At 43.6% G+C, this 13631-nt stretch overlaps 1 protein-coding gene across 1 annotated transcript; it reads left to right on the top strand.

Annotated features, from left to right (window-relative positions):
- The first annotated feature begins 553 nt into the window (after positions 1-553).
- Positions 554-13212, top strand: LOC121278862 (transthyretin-like). The gene is made up of 4 exons (XM_041189319.1): positions 554-616; positions 3334-3470; positions 6450-6585; positions 13108-13212. The coding sequence occupies exons 1-4, from the start codon at positions 554-556 to the stop codon at positions 13210-13212; spliced, it is 441 nt and encodes a 146-aa protein (XP_041045253.1).
- The last annotated feature ends 419 nt before the right edge of the window (positions 13213-13631 follow it).

The raw sequence follows: 13631 nt of genomic DNA, 5'->3' as shown, positions 1-13631 counted from the left end.
AGCGGGGGTAGAGGACATTGCAGCGGGACTCCACTGTGTCCAAAAGGTGTCCCAGGGATGCGTCACTGAATCGGGAGGCTGCACTCTTCCCGACTTTTAGGGCCATGTCTTGACTGAGGCATTCCTGGGCTGCAAGCATTGAGAAGTGTGCGTACGGCTGCAGTTTAAATATTGCACCCGGCGTCAGGAAGCTGCGAGCTAACAGCGTGGAGGGCAAATTGGAGGCCACCCACCAGCCAGACGGCGTATTTCCTGTGAGTGCATAATTTATGAAGCGGGAAGGGGCAATATAGCTCGAAATCCCACCTTTGTAGCTACCACATTTAGTGCAAATCTGGTGTGTTCAGGGAGGGCTTTGCTTTTTGACAGGCTTTCAAATAAGCTCCCTTTTTCTACGAGTTACTTATTCGCTCACTGTTTACTGAAACAATAGTCTGAGTCGGCAGTTTGTAGGTTAGAGACCAGGTGACCTGCGCAAGGCTGAACTATAAAACATCCCCATCCAGAAAGCGCTCATCATCTTCTCAGATTAGCTTACAGAGGAGGAGGCAGAATGCAGCGCCTAACTTTGGTCCTCGTCTTCGCCCTAACTTCCTTTTACAAAGGAACAGCAGCGGTAAGTGCTTATCTTAATGGGGTGTTTTGCAGCTGAGCACAAGCTCCTGATATCACTTCCCTTCATTTTGCTTTCAGCTGTAAGAAGTGTTTTGTAACGCAAGCATGGGGTGAAATAAGTAGAAAGTGAAACTGTACTGGTAGGGCCAGTTCCAGAAGGTAACAACTAATCGTGAACATTCTCGTTTCCCAAGTCTACTACTAAACACACAGAGTAATCATTTTTGGTCCCTCAGCAGGTCACCCTCTTGTCTCTGAGCCACAAAGGTTGTGGCTTCAAATCCCACGCCAGAGGTAGGGTTGAAATAAGAATATTGGCCAGAGCACAGAGAAGACTCTTTAAACAACAACTTTTATTTATAGAGCACCTTTAAATTAATACAGTATTCGAAGGCATCTCACAATGGCTTCATAAAATAAAATTTGACACCGAGCCACCAAGGCAGATCGCCAAAATCCTCATCAAAGAGCTATAAGGAGTCTCTTAAAGGAGGAGAGATAGAGATAGGTGGAGAGGCAGGGATGTTTAGGGAGGGCCTTTCAGAGCTTAGGGCCCAGGCAGCTGAAGGCACGGTCACCAATGGTGCAATGATTAAAATCAGAGCTGATCGTGAGGCTGGCAATGGAGGAGTTCAGAGATCACAGAGGAATTTGGGGCTGGAAGAGATTACAGTCATAGAGACAGGCAAGGTCATGGAGGGATTTGTAAACAAGGACTCAGGAAGCACAGTTTGGATGACCTCAAGTTTACAGGGCGTAGAATGTAGGAGCTCATTCAGGAATGCATTGGAATGGTCATAACTAGAGGTAACAAAGACATGGATGAGGGTTTCAGCACTTAACTAGGGTGAAGTCAGGTGATGTTAGGAAGGTTCTATGTGGTCTTCAGTACCCACCTGTCCCAATGTATGGACCCTTGGTTTCATGCCCCATCCAGAATATATGGCAACTCCAACTCCACTGCACTGTCACAATAAATTTGCCGCGTCAGTGTAGATAATGCATTCAATCAATAGAGTGGATCAATCCCCACAACCTTCTGACCTCGAGGTGAGAGTGTTTCCACTGAGTCAAACTGATATATTAACAGATTATAATATTGTCCTTTTTCTTCACTATCCTATGTCCAGTGACATGGGGCTTTGAAAATTTAGGATAAAACGTAAGAACGGTACATAACTTGGCTCTTTTAATGCATTTATCATCCACGGAATGGTAGAATGGTGGAGATGTTACTAGACTAGCAATCCAGAGGCCTGGGCTAATACCCTGCAGCCATGAATGCAAATTCTGCCGTGCAGTTGGGGAACCTAAATTCAATTAATTAAACAATTCCAAAAAGAAAACTTGGGGCAGAATTTTCCCCCCGTTGTGGGGGGAAGTTTAAGAGCGGGACCCATGGAGGCACGCCTCTGATCAGCGCCCCCAATCAGGGGCGCGCCGCCATTATACGTGGGTGGGCCAATTAAGGCCCATCCAGCGTGAAGTCCGCACAGAAGCGCTATGGACCCCCAGTGCAGGCGGCGGGGGTCGGTCGGGGGGTGGGGGGGAATCCCTGAGCCAAGAGTGTGTTCTCCTGCGCACGCGCATGAAAGAGTGCATTCACCTTCCTGAGGCTAAGTGCTGCCTCAGGGAGATTGACTGTGCAGTAAAAAATGTGAAAAATAGAAAAAAAAATTCCTTGACATTGTCCCCTCGTGTGGCACTGTCACATGAGTTAGGACATGTCCATCACTTTTAAATGCACTTTAGCTACATTTTTTAAAACCTACATGAAGCCTGATCCCAACCTTAAGGTTGGACGGGAAGGTCCATTAATTACTTTAATGACTCTGTCAATGGCCTCAAAATGGCGTCATTTTACGCATCAGTGAATGGGACCCACCCCCCGCTCACCGACAGGAAAATCCTGGCCTTGGTGTCAGTAATGGTGACAACAAAATTACTGGCTTGTCATAAAAACTCATCTGGTATGTTAATGCCCTTTAGGGAAGTAAATCTGCCATCGTTACCCAGTCTGACCTACGTGTGACTCCACGCCCACAGCAATGTGGTTGAAGCCTAACTGACCTCTGAAATGGCCTAGCAGGCCATTCAGTTGTATTTAATGAGGCAGATCACCACCACCTTCTCAAGGGCAATCCGGAGTGGGCAATAAATGCACTCCTCCAATTCCAGCCTCATGATTAGCTCTGATGTTAATCATTGCACCATTGGTGGCCGTGCCTTCAGCTGCCTGGGCCCTAAGCTTTGGCCTTGTTGGTGACAGCCACATCCCGTGAATGAATAAAAAACATTGCTGGATAAGGAGGTTAAGGGATTATCAAAGCGATGGCAGTAGATGGAGATAAAGTACCAATTAGCCTTGATCTAATTGGATGGTGCAGTGGGCAGAACAGCCTCTTTTTGTTTCCCATAACGTCCAGTTTTCTATATATATAAAAAGCAGTTGCTCTCACTGTAAAGCGATTATAAAGTGAAATATCCCCAATATCTTACCAAGTATAAAGCATTATTCCTTGTGCCACACTTCACTCCATTCAGGGTAAAGGCAAGCATCTTTTAGTGACTCATTATAATCATCTAACTGATATTTTATGAAATGTTAACTGAGAGATTTTGAAAAACCTTTGGTTTTAATGAAATCTTCTTTTTCTCTCTTGCATCTTTGCCTCAGCTAATCTACATAAATCTCTGGTTTGTATCTGTCCACTTCAGGATCATGGTGGCAGTGATACTAAATGCCCTGTTATCATCAAAGTCCTTAATGCTGTCAACGGAACAGCAGCTGCAAACCTCCACATGCAAATATACCGACGAAATGAGGACCTCAGTTGGCAGCAGCTCAACACTGGGTGAGTGAAAAAGCAGGGTGAAGGTCCCTCAGGCTCCTTCACATCTGAGTTTCCAATTTTTTTACTCATTCACTCATGGGATGTGGGCATTGCCAGCGCTTGTTGCCCTTGAGAAGGTGGAGGTGAGCTTCCTTCTTGAATCACAGCAATCCATGTGGTGTAGGTACATCTGCAGTGCTCTTTCGGAAGGGAGTTCCACGATTTTGACCCAGTGACAGTGAAGGAACAAAGATATAATGCCAAGTCAGGATGGTGAGAGGCTTGGAGAGGATCTTGTAGGTGGTGGTGCTCCCGTCCAACTGCTACTCTTGTCCTTCTCTGTGGTAGAGGTTGTGAGTTTGGAAGGTGCTGGTGAAGGAGTCTTGGCGAGTTGCCGAAATAGTACACACTATTGCCACTGTGTGCCGGTGGTGGAGGGTATGAATGTTTATGATGGTGGATAGGATGCAGATCAGGTAGGCTGCTTGGCCCTGGATGATGTCAAGTTTGATGTTGTTGGAGCTGCACTCATCCAGGCAATTCCCAGTTTTTTTTTGAATGATGAAATTTTATTGAGAACATCAAACATCATTATGGAAAAGAGTGTTGTGTATAGTTCAACTAAGTCTAACTAGGCAGTCGAAGCACCACTTTCAGAACAACTTGTAGTCTTCTCCATGACAAGCAACATGGTAGAATTTCAGTGCCCTGTCTTGTTGCTGCCGAGAAGTCTTCCCAAAATGAATGAATTAGTCCGTTCTTTTGAAGATAGTATTAGCTGGAAAACACACATGTTACAGCAGTTCTCATTGCAGTTTAGGGGAAGCTAGTGGCATAAATGTTGAGAACTGTGCTGCCTTTGACAGCCGTGACAGAGCTGAGCTGTTCAGACACTTGTCCCGGGCCTGTAAGCCAGTGTGCAGAAGTCAGCATGATTCATTCAGGACTTCCTTCGTGAAGCCAAGATGATGAAAAAATAGATCCTCATTAGATCCCTAGAGCCTATTGATTGATGGACCTGTATCTCGAGCACCCTTTGGGGATGGGCTGGGAGGCAGGGGGGGCTGGCAAAATAGCATGAGAAAGGATCATGGGAATATAGGACTTAGGAGCAGGAGTAAGCCATTCATCTTCTCACCTCCACGCCACTTTGGGCCCTCCACTCCCTTAGCAACTTTCAGCAGTGTAAAATATCAAAGCAGTGCCAACGCATATGGCATTGGCTCTGTCTCGGTGGGTAGCACTCTCACCTTCAGAGTCAGGTTGTGGGTTCATTTGCAGATGATACAAATATAGGTAGAGGGACAGGTAGTATTGAGGAGGCAGGGAGGCTGCAGAAGGACTTGGACAAGTTAGGAGAGTGGGCAAAGAAGTAGCAGATGGAATATAACATGGGGAAGTGTGAGGTCATGCTCTTTGGTAGGAAGAATAGAGGCATAGACTATTTTCTAAATGGGGAGCGAATTCAGAAATCTGGAGTGCAAAGGGACTTGGGAGTCCTAGTCCAGGATTCTCTTAAGGCTAACTTGCAGGTTGACGCAGTAGTTAGGAAGGCAAATGCAATGTTGGCATTTATTTCGAGAGGACTAGAATATAAAAGCAAGGATGTGCTGCTGAGGCTTTATAAGGCTCTGGTCAGACCACATTTAGAATATTGTGAGCAATTTTGGGCCCCGTATCTCAGGAAGGATGTGCTGGCCCTGGAGAGGGTCCAGAGGAGGTTCACGAGAACGATCCCAGGAATGAAAGGCTTAACATATGAGGAATTTTTGAGGACTCTGAGTCTATACTCAATGGAGTTTAGAAGAATGAGGGGGGATGGGGGGATCTGATTGAAACTTCCAGAATACTGAAAGGCCTGGATAGAGTGGATGTGGGGAAGATGTTTCCATTAGTAGGACAGACTAGGACCCGAGGGCACAGCCTCAGAGTAAAGGGAAGACCTTTTAGAGCAGAGATGAGGAGAAACTTCTTTAGCCAGAGAGTGGTGAATCTATGGAATTCATTGCCACAGAAGGCTGTGGAGGCCAGGTCATTGAGTATATTTAAGATCGAGATAGATAGATTCTTGATTGGTAAGGGGATCAAAATTTATGGGGAGAAGGCGGAGAATGGGGTTGAGAAACTTATCAGCCATGATTGAATGGCGGAGCAGACTCAATGGGCCAAATGGCCTAATTTCTGCTCCTATGTCTTATGGTCTTATGGTCAAGTCCCACTCCAGAAACTTGAGTACCACAGATTGGCTGGCACCACCACTGCAGTAATAAAGGAGGTGCCAACTTTCAGATGCAATATTAAACTGAAGTTCTATCTGCTTTCTCAGGTAGATGTTACATATTCCACGGCACCATTTAGCTGTGCTGCTCCTGACCAGCACCAGGAATATTGACTCCATTACATTCACTGTGTAGAATGTACTCAAGTGTGGTCAAAAAAAAAAACACAATTGGCAGATTAAAAGCAGGTCAAGTAATTTATTGTGACTCTACTTGCCAATTTACACATCTTTTGTAACCATGTTACAGAATCCCTGGATAGGATTCAACTGGACTGTTATAGGAACGAGGAGGAGGCCATTCAGCCCCTCAGGTCTGTTCCATACATACAAACGTAGGTACTTGCGAACACACGAATTAGGAGCAGGAGTAGGCCACTCAGCCCCTTGAGCCTGCTCTGCCATCCAATAAGGTCATGGCTGATCTGAATGTAACTTCAACCTCACATTCGTGTCTATCCCCGATAACCTTTCACCATCTTGTCTCGCTCTGCCTTCAAAATATTCAAAGACTCTGTTCCTGCAGTCTTTTGAGGAAAACAGTTCCAAAGACTCACAACCCTCAGTTAATTTAAACGTCAGATTAGGAAGACAAACTTTTGCTTTAGCTTGCCTTCAGCATTGAATACATATAGCTGGATTTCACTCAGTTTGTACCTCACTTGTTCATGTAATTGTTGAATCACTGAGATTAAATCTTCACCTCACTGTGTTTTTTGTAGGGTTACGGGAGTGAATGGCGAAGTCCACAACCTTACAACTGAGGCAGACTTTGTTCCAGGATTGTACAAGGTCCATTTCAACACGGCTGATTACTGGAGGAATCTTGGATACATCCCCTTTCATGAATGTGTCAACGTAAGTCTTGTATCCATCCTTTGAACAATCAATGCAAAACAATGCACAGTAAAAAGTTAAAAGTTACAAACCATGATAGTTTTCCATGCAGTCACAACAGTTCTTAGAATATACATCAGTTTACAATGTTTCAAGGCTGCAAGAGGCCAAATTTCCTGGGATTTACCAATCCCAGCAGGGGCTCTGGCTGGCAGAATCACCCTTTAATCTCTTTTGTAGAGTTTACAGAACAGGAACAGGAGATTTGACCCAAATGGCCCTGGCTGGTGTTTATGCTTCAGATGAGCCTCCTCCAAGGCTTCTTCATCTAACTCTATCCATATAACCTTCCTTTCCCCCTCATGTGTTCATCTGATGTGTCTCTACTTTTCATCTCAACTACTCCCTGTGATAGTGAGATCTACATTCTAACTATTGTCGGAGTAAAGAGGTTTCCCCTGAAATTGTTCTTGGATTTATCAGTAAAATGATTCACGGCCTCTAATTTTCATTTCCCCCACAAGTGAAAACAGCATCTCTATGTCTAACCTATCTTCAATGACCTGCTTACAGAGAATTACACTGGATATACAGCAAAGAAACAGGCCATTTGGCCCAACCACTCTGTGCTAGTATTTATACGCCACCTGAACATCTTCCCATCCTTCATCAACTAATTCATATCAGCAAACCCTTCTACTCCATTTTCCTTCATGTGCTTATCTAGCTTCCCCTTAAATGCATCTATATAATCTGCTTCAAACCCTCCCTGTGGTAGCGAGTTCCACACTCTCACACTCTCTACGTAAAGAAGTTCCTTCTGAATTCCCTGTTGAATTTCTTGCTGATTATCTTATATTGGTGGACTCTAGTTATGCTCTTCTCCAAAGGTGGAAATACCTTCTCTGTGGCTACCCTATCAAAACCTCTGCTAGGTCACCCCTCAGCCTTCTCTTCTCAAGACCTGTTCATCCTTGCCTGATAGTTACTCCTATCATTATTCAAGGGTTGAGTGCCTCATTTATTTCAGCGTTTGTGGTAGCCATGCATACGTTGAAGTTTATGTGCATTTAAAGATTGACAATTGATTTTGATCTCTGGGAAACAAAAGGGGCCATGTCAAGGCTGCAGATATTGCTGGCTTATCGCATCCTCTGTGAATAACACTTTCAGGTATACCTGATTCAGGTGTGGGCAGGAGCTTGTGCCAAATATTAACCTCAGACAAATGATACAAAATGTGTTACAGGTGGTATTGTTGCTGGACTAGTAATCCAGAGAGCCAGGGTAAAACTCTGGGGGCTTGGGTTCAAATCCCACCATAGCAGATGGTTGAATTTGAATTCAACAAAATTCTAGAGTTAAAAGTCTAATGAGGACCATTAGAAACCATTGTCCACAGTTGTAAAAACCCATCTGGTTCACTAATGTCCTTCAGGGAAAGAAATCTGCTGTCCTTACCTGGTCTGGCCTACATGTGACTCCAGACCCACAGCAATGTGGTTGATTCTTAAATGGAAAGAAACAGAAAAGCTTGTTTCTTCCAATCTAGCAGGGCCTCCGACTAATCAAATGCAAAGTTTCTGAGGAAGGTGATTTCCGTCAGGTGAAACTTCCAAATCAATCAGCTCTTTCCCCATATTCTTACCACTTACAGTAAGACCTCGCATAAAGTCGAGTCACTTAATGTTGTTTTATTTTACTGTCAGCTCTAAAGTAGCTTTGGTACATCCGTTTAATGTTGCAAGTTTCACCCTAACGCCATTTGTTACAGACTTAATCTTCTGTGGACTGCCTGCTCACATGACGTTTCCCGTAGTACTTCCACCCTCACCCACAGTCCCTCTTCCTCCCGCTCCTGGTCCTGTCTCTGCCACTCTTCACCTTGGTGACTTCATCCTCTCCTGGCCTGCTGACTCCCAGCCTTAAATGCCTCTCTCCTCCATGCCACCACCACCACCCGCCACCACCCCAGGACCCACCTTGACTCGTGGCCTCTGTTCTTAACCAAATCCTCGGGTTCGGTCCTTTCGGCTCAACTCTTGAGCTCTCACCAAGTCCTGGGCTCTATCTAGTGGCAGAAGTTGGTCAGTGCAGGTAGCCAAGGGCACAGACAAGCTGCTGACCATAATAAAACCATAAGACGTAGGAGCAGAAGCAGGACATTTGGCGAATCGAGTCTGCTCCTCCATTCATTGAGATCATGGCTGATCTGATAATCCTGAACTTCACTTTCCTGCCTTTTCCCCATAACCCTTGGTTCCCTTACTGATTAAAAATCTGTCGATATCCACCTTGAATATACTTAATGGTCCAGCCTCTACAGCCCTCTGCAGTAAATAATTCCACAGATTAACTACCCTCTGAGAGAAGAAATTCCTCCTCATCTCTGTTTTAAATCAGCAACCCCTTACTCTGAGATTATGACCACTGGTCCTAGCCTCTCCCACAAGGGGAAACCACCTCTCAGCATCTACCCTGTCAAACCCCCTTAGAATCTTATATGTTTCAATAAGGTCACCTTTCATTCTTCTAAACTCCAATGAGCACAGGCCCTACCTACTCAACCTGTCCTCATAAGAAAATCCCTCCATACCTGGGATCAACCTAATTAACTTTCTCTGGACTGCCTCCAATGCCAGTATATCTTTCCTTAGATAAGGGGACCAAAATTGTTCATCGTATTTAGGTGTGGTATAATTAGTGCCTTGTATAGTTTTAGCAAGACTTCCCTATTTTTACACTGCATTCCGGTTGAATTAATCCACTTGCCTTCCCTATTACCTGTTGAACTTTTATGTTAGCTTTCTGGGGTTCATGCTCAAGGACTCCAAAATCTTGCTGTGCTGCAACCTTTCTGCAGTCTTTCTCCATTTAAATAATATTCAGCTCCTCTGTTCTTCCTGCTAAAGTGTATAACCTCACATTTTCACACATTATATTCCATCTGCCACTTTTTTTCCCACTCACTTAAACTGTCTATATCCCTCTATTGACTCTTTGTGTCATCCTTACCACTTGCTTTCCCACCTATTTCTGTATCATCTGCAATTTTGGCAATAGTACATTCACTTCTCTCATCCAATAATATATATTGTGAATAATTGAGGCCCCAGCACTGATCCCTGTGGCACTTCACTAGTTACAGGTTGCCATCCTGAAAATGCCCCCCTTATCCCAACTATCTGTCTTCTACTAGTTAGCCAATCCTCTATTCATGCTAATATATTACCTGTAACACCATGGGCTCTTATCTTACTAAGTAGCCTTAGGTGTGGTACCTTATCGAACTCCTTTTGGAAATCCAAATATATTATATCTACTGGTATCCTTTTGTCAGGCATAATTTCCCCTTCATGAAGCCATGCTGACCTTGCTTGATTAGATTATGTAATTCTAAATGCTCTGCTATTACATCTCTTATAATACACTGTAACATTTTCCCAATGATGGATGTCAAGCTAACTGGCCTATAGTTACCTGTTTCTTGTCTCCCTCCCTTTTTGAATAAGGGTGTTACATTGGCAGTTTTCCAATCCTCTGGGACTTTTCCAGATTCTAAGGATTCTTGCAAGATTACCACCAGCGCATCTACTATCTCTGTAGCTACTTCTTTTAATATCCTAGGATGCAACCCATCAGGTCCAGGGGACATATCGGCCTTTAGCCCCATTAGTTTCCCTGTACTTTTTCTCCAGTGATAGTTATTGTATTTATTTCCTCCCCCTCTTTTGCCCCATGGTTATTTAGTATTTTTGAAAAGTTATTGATGTATTCTACTGTGAAGACTGATGCAAAGTATTTATTCAACTCCTCTGCCATTTCCTGATTCCCCATTATTATTTCCCCAGCTTCATTCTGTTTACTTTGGCCTCTCGCTTCCTTTTTATATATTTAAAGCAGCTCTTACTGTCCTTTTTATATTACTTGTTACTTTACCCTCAAAGTTTATTTTCTCCCTTTTTTTTGGTCATCTTTTGGTTTTTAAAACTTTCCCAATCCTCTGGCTTACCACTAATCTTTGCCACATTGTATGTTTTTTCTTTCAATTTGATACTATCCTTAATTCCTTGGTTAACGATGGTTGGTTTATCCCCTTCTTCCTCACTGGGATATATCTTTGTTGTGAGTCATGAACTATTTTCTTAAATGCCTGCCATTGTGCATCAATCGTCTTTTCTGCTAAAATCCTATCCCAGTCCGTTCCAGCCTCTGCCCTCATTTCTTTGTAATTACTCTTATTTAAGTTTAGCCCAGTTTCTCCAACACATGTTTCTCACCCTCAAACTGAATGCTAAATTCTACACGAATTACATTCACTGTTTCCTAGGGTATCTTTTACTCTGAGATCATTTATCAAACCTGCCTCATTACCCATTACCAGATCCAAAATAGCCTGATCCCTGATTGGATCCACAGCATATTGTTCTAGGAAACTGTCCAGAATACATTCTATGAATTGCTCATGGCTACCTCTGCCAATTTGATTTACCCAATCTACATGAAGATTAAAGTCACCCATGATTAATGTGCTGCCTTTTTTACATGCCCTCATTATCTCCTGGTTTATTCTCTGTCCTACAGTATAGCTACTGTTCCGTGAACTTTAGACCACTCCCACCAGTATCATCTTCCCCTTGTGATTTCTTACCTCCACCCATATGGATTCTACATCTTCCAATCCAAGATCCTTTCTTGCTATCATACTTATACCATCTCGTACTAACAAAGCTACCCTACCACCCTTTCCTTCCTGCCTGCTCCTTCGAAAAGTGACGTACCCCTGAGTATTTAGTTCTCAGCTTTGATCTCCTTGTAACCACATCTCCGTAATGACTATAAGATCATACCCATTAATCTCAATGAGTGCTGTTAATTCATTTATTTTGTTCCAAATACTAAGTGCATTTAAGTAAAGAACCATTAATTTTACCTTTTTTACCATTTTTTTCACCCTTTGATCCTATTTGCTGCTGTATTTTTAATGTTTGTACACTCTGTCCCTTCTTGTCATACTCTGGGTAACGTTACCTAAATAGCTGCCCTGCAATGCTGCCATATCTTTTTGCTTTGTAAGCCTACTTATCCCCTTTCCAGAATCCTCCCCTCCGCCCAATCTATTTAGCTTAAAGCCCTCTCTACAGCCCTAGTTATTCGATTCGCCAGGACCCTGGTCCCAACACAGTTCAAGTGAAGCCCGTCCCACCAGAACAGTTCCCTTCTACCCCAGTGCTGATGCCAGTACCCCATGACCCCATGGACTGAAACCTATTCCTCTCACACCAATCTTTGAGCCACGCATTTAATCCTTGACTTTATTTACCCTATGCCAGTTTGCTTGTGGCTCAGGTAGTAATACTGAGATTATTACCTCGGAGGTTCTGCTTTTTAATTCAGCTCCTAACTGTTCAAGTTCTTTTAGCAGAACCTCCTTTCTAGTCCTATCTATGTCATTGGTACCAACGTGGACGACAACAACTGGATCCCTCCCCTCCCACTCCAAGTTCCTCTCTAGCCCTGGGGAGATGTCCTTAACCCGGGCAGGCAACATAGCCTTCAGGACTCACGCACACGGCTGTAGAGAACAATATCTATCCTCCTAATTATACTATGCCCTACAACTATTACATTCCTATTTCCTCCCCCGACTTGAACAGCTCCCCATTCCACAGTGCCGTGGTCAGTTCACTCATCTTCCCTGCAGTACCCGGTCTCAGCAACACAGCTTGCAAATAACTGTTGGACAGGTGCAGGGGCCAAGGCTCCTTGAGTGCTACCTGCTGGGTCCCCATACCTGTCTCACCTGCAGTCACACCCTCCTGTCCCTGATCACAGACCAAATTTGAATTACCAGGAGGCATGACCACCTCCTGGAACAAAGTGTCCAGGTAACTTTCCATCCTCCCTGATGTGGCGCAATGTCTGCAGCTCGGACCAGCTCCTCGAACCTGAAGTTCCTCGAGCTACAAACACCTGGTTCAGATGTGTTCACTCTAGATCAAACTGGTGTCCAGCAACTCTGCCACTATACGGAGCCTGGTCAATCTGAAGGCCGTGTACTGAGGTGAGAACAGGCACTGTAATTTTTTTTTAATAATTTAATTTGTATATTGTATCTCTTTTATACCTATGTATTTTATCTTACAAGTGATTTCATCTAGGAATGCACAGTGCTGCAGATGTATGGTACAGTATTTCAACATGTACATTGTTTTTTCTGGACAGGAAATGCCCAAAGGAACCTAGTCCTGGCTTTAACATTGATTCCTATGAGAATCACTTAAAGCCGTTTCACTTAGAGTTGTGATTTTCAGGAACGCAACCACAACATTCCGGGAGGACTTACTGTACTGTACAACCTGCCACAGCCGATCCATAACGTAAGCAAAAATACTGCAGATGCAGGAAATCTGAAATACACCCAAAATGCTTGGAAATAGGATCAGGCAGCATCTGTGGAGAGAGAGAGAGAGAAATAGAGTTAATGGTTCAGATCAACATCAGCTTAGTTCAGAGATTTTAAAAAATTCTATTTTGTTTCAGGTGGTTTTCCGTGTTGACGGTTCCAGTCATCAACACTACGCTCTCGCTCTTCTTTTGAGTCCTTACTCCTATTCCACCACAGGAGTGGTCAAACATGCGCATTAGACTGAGCAAACGGAAGCAATTTTTGCTCACCGTCCACTTCAGACAGAACAAGCAAGCCACATGGAAAGAAATTACAAACCTATTTAACTAGTAGTCAAAATCCTGCCTATGAATCAAAACTCAAATAAATATTTGGCAATAAGTATTGGCTCGGATTTTTGTTATCTTTGTAATTGATCAAAAAGCTGTGTGTAATAAAAGCATTTGTTCCTAGCTAAAGTTTTATCTGTTGTTAACAGAAGTCATGTGCATTACCCATTTATTAATTCTTATGGTTTCTTACGGTAAGCTGTAAGAGCTGAGATATGCATCGCTAGAAATGAGAGGTTTGATAATGGATCAGAGAAACCGTATTTTCCAAACTCACAACCTCCAACAACTTGTATTTGGAAAACATCTTTAACATAATAAAATGCCCC

The sequence above is a fragment of the Carcharodon carcharias genome, chromosome 6 (assembly GCF_017639515.1).
Source record: "Carcharodon carcharias isolate sCarCar2 chromosome 6, sCarCar2.pri, whole genome shotgun sequence".
Taxonomy (NCBI): Eukaryota; Metazoa; Chordata; class Chondrichthyes; order Lamniformes; family Lamnidae; genus Carcharodon; species Carcharodon carcharias.
Note: the sequence above shows the minus strand (reverse complement) of the source record. Positions and strands in the feature narration are given on the sequence as shown.

Bases quoted from the DNA above. Each gene is read 5' to 3' on its own strand.
- LOC121278862 (XM_041189319.1), top strand. From the start codon at position 554: ATGCAGCGCCTAACTTTGGTCCTCGTCTTCGCCCTAACTTCCTTTTAC. The intron at 617-3,333 runs GTAAGTGCTTAT...TGTCCACTTCAG, and splicing joins TTTACAAAGGAACAGCAGCG to GATCATGGTGGCAGTGATAC. The intron at 3,471-6,449 runs GTGAGTGAAAAA...TGTTTTTTGTAG, and splicing joins TGGCAGCAGCTCAACACTGG to GGTTACGGGAGTGAATGGCG.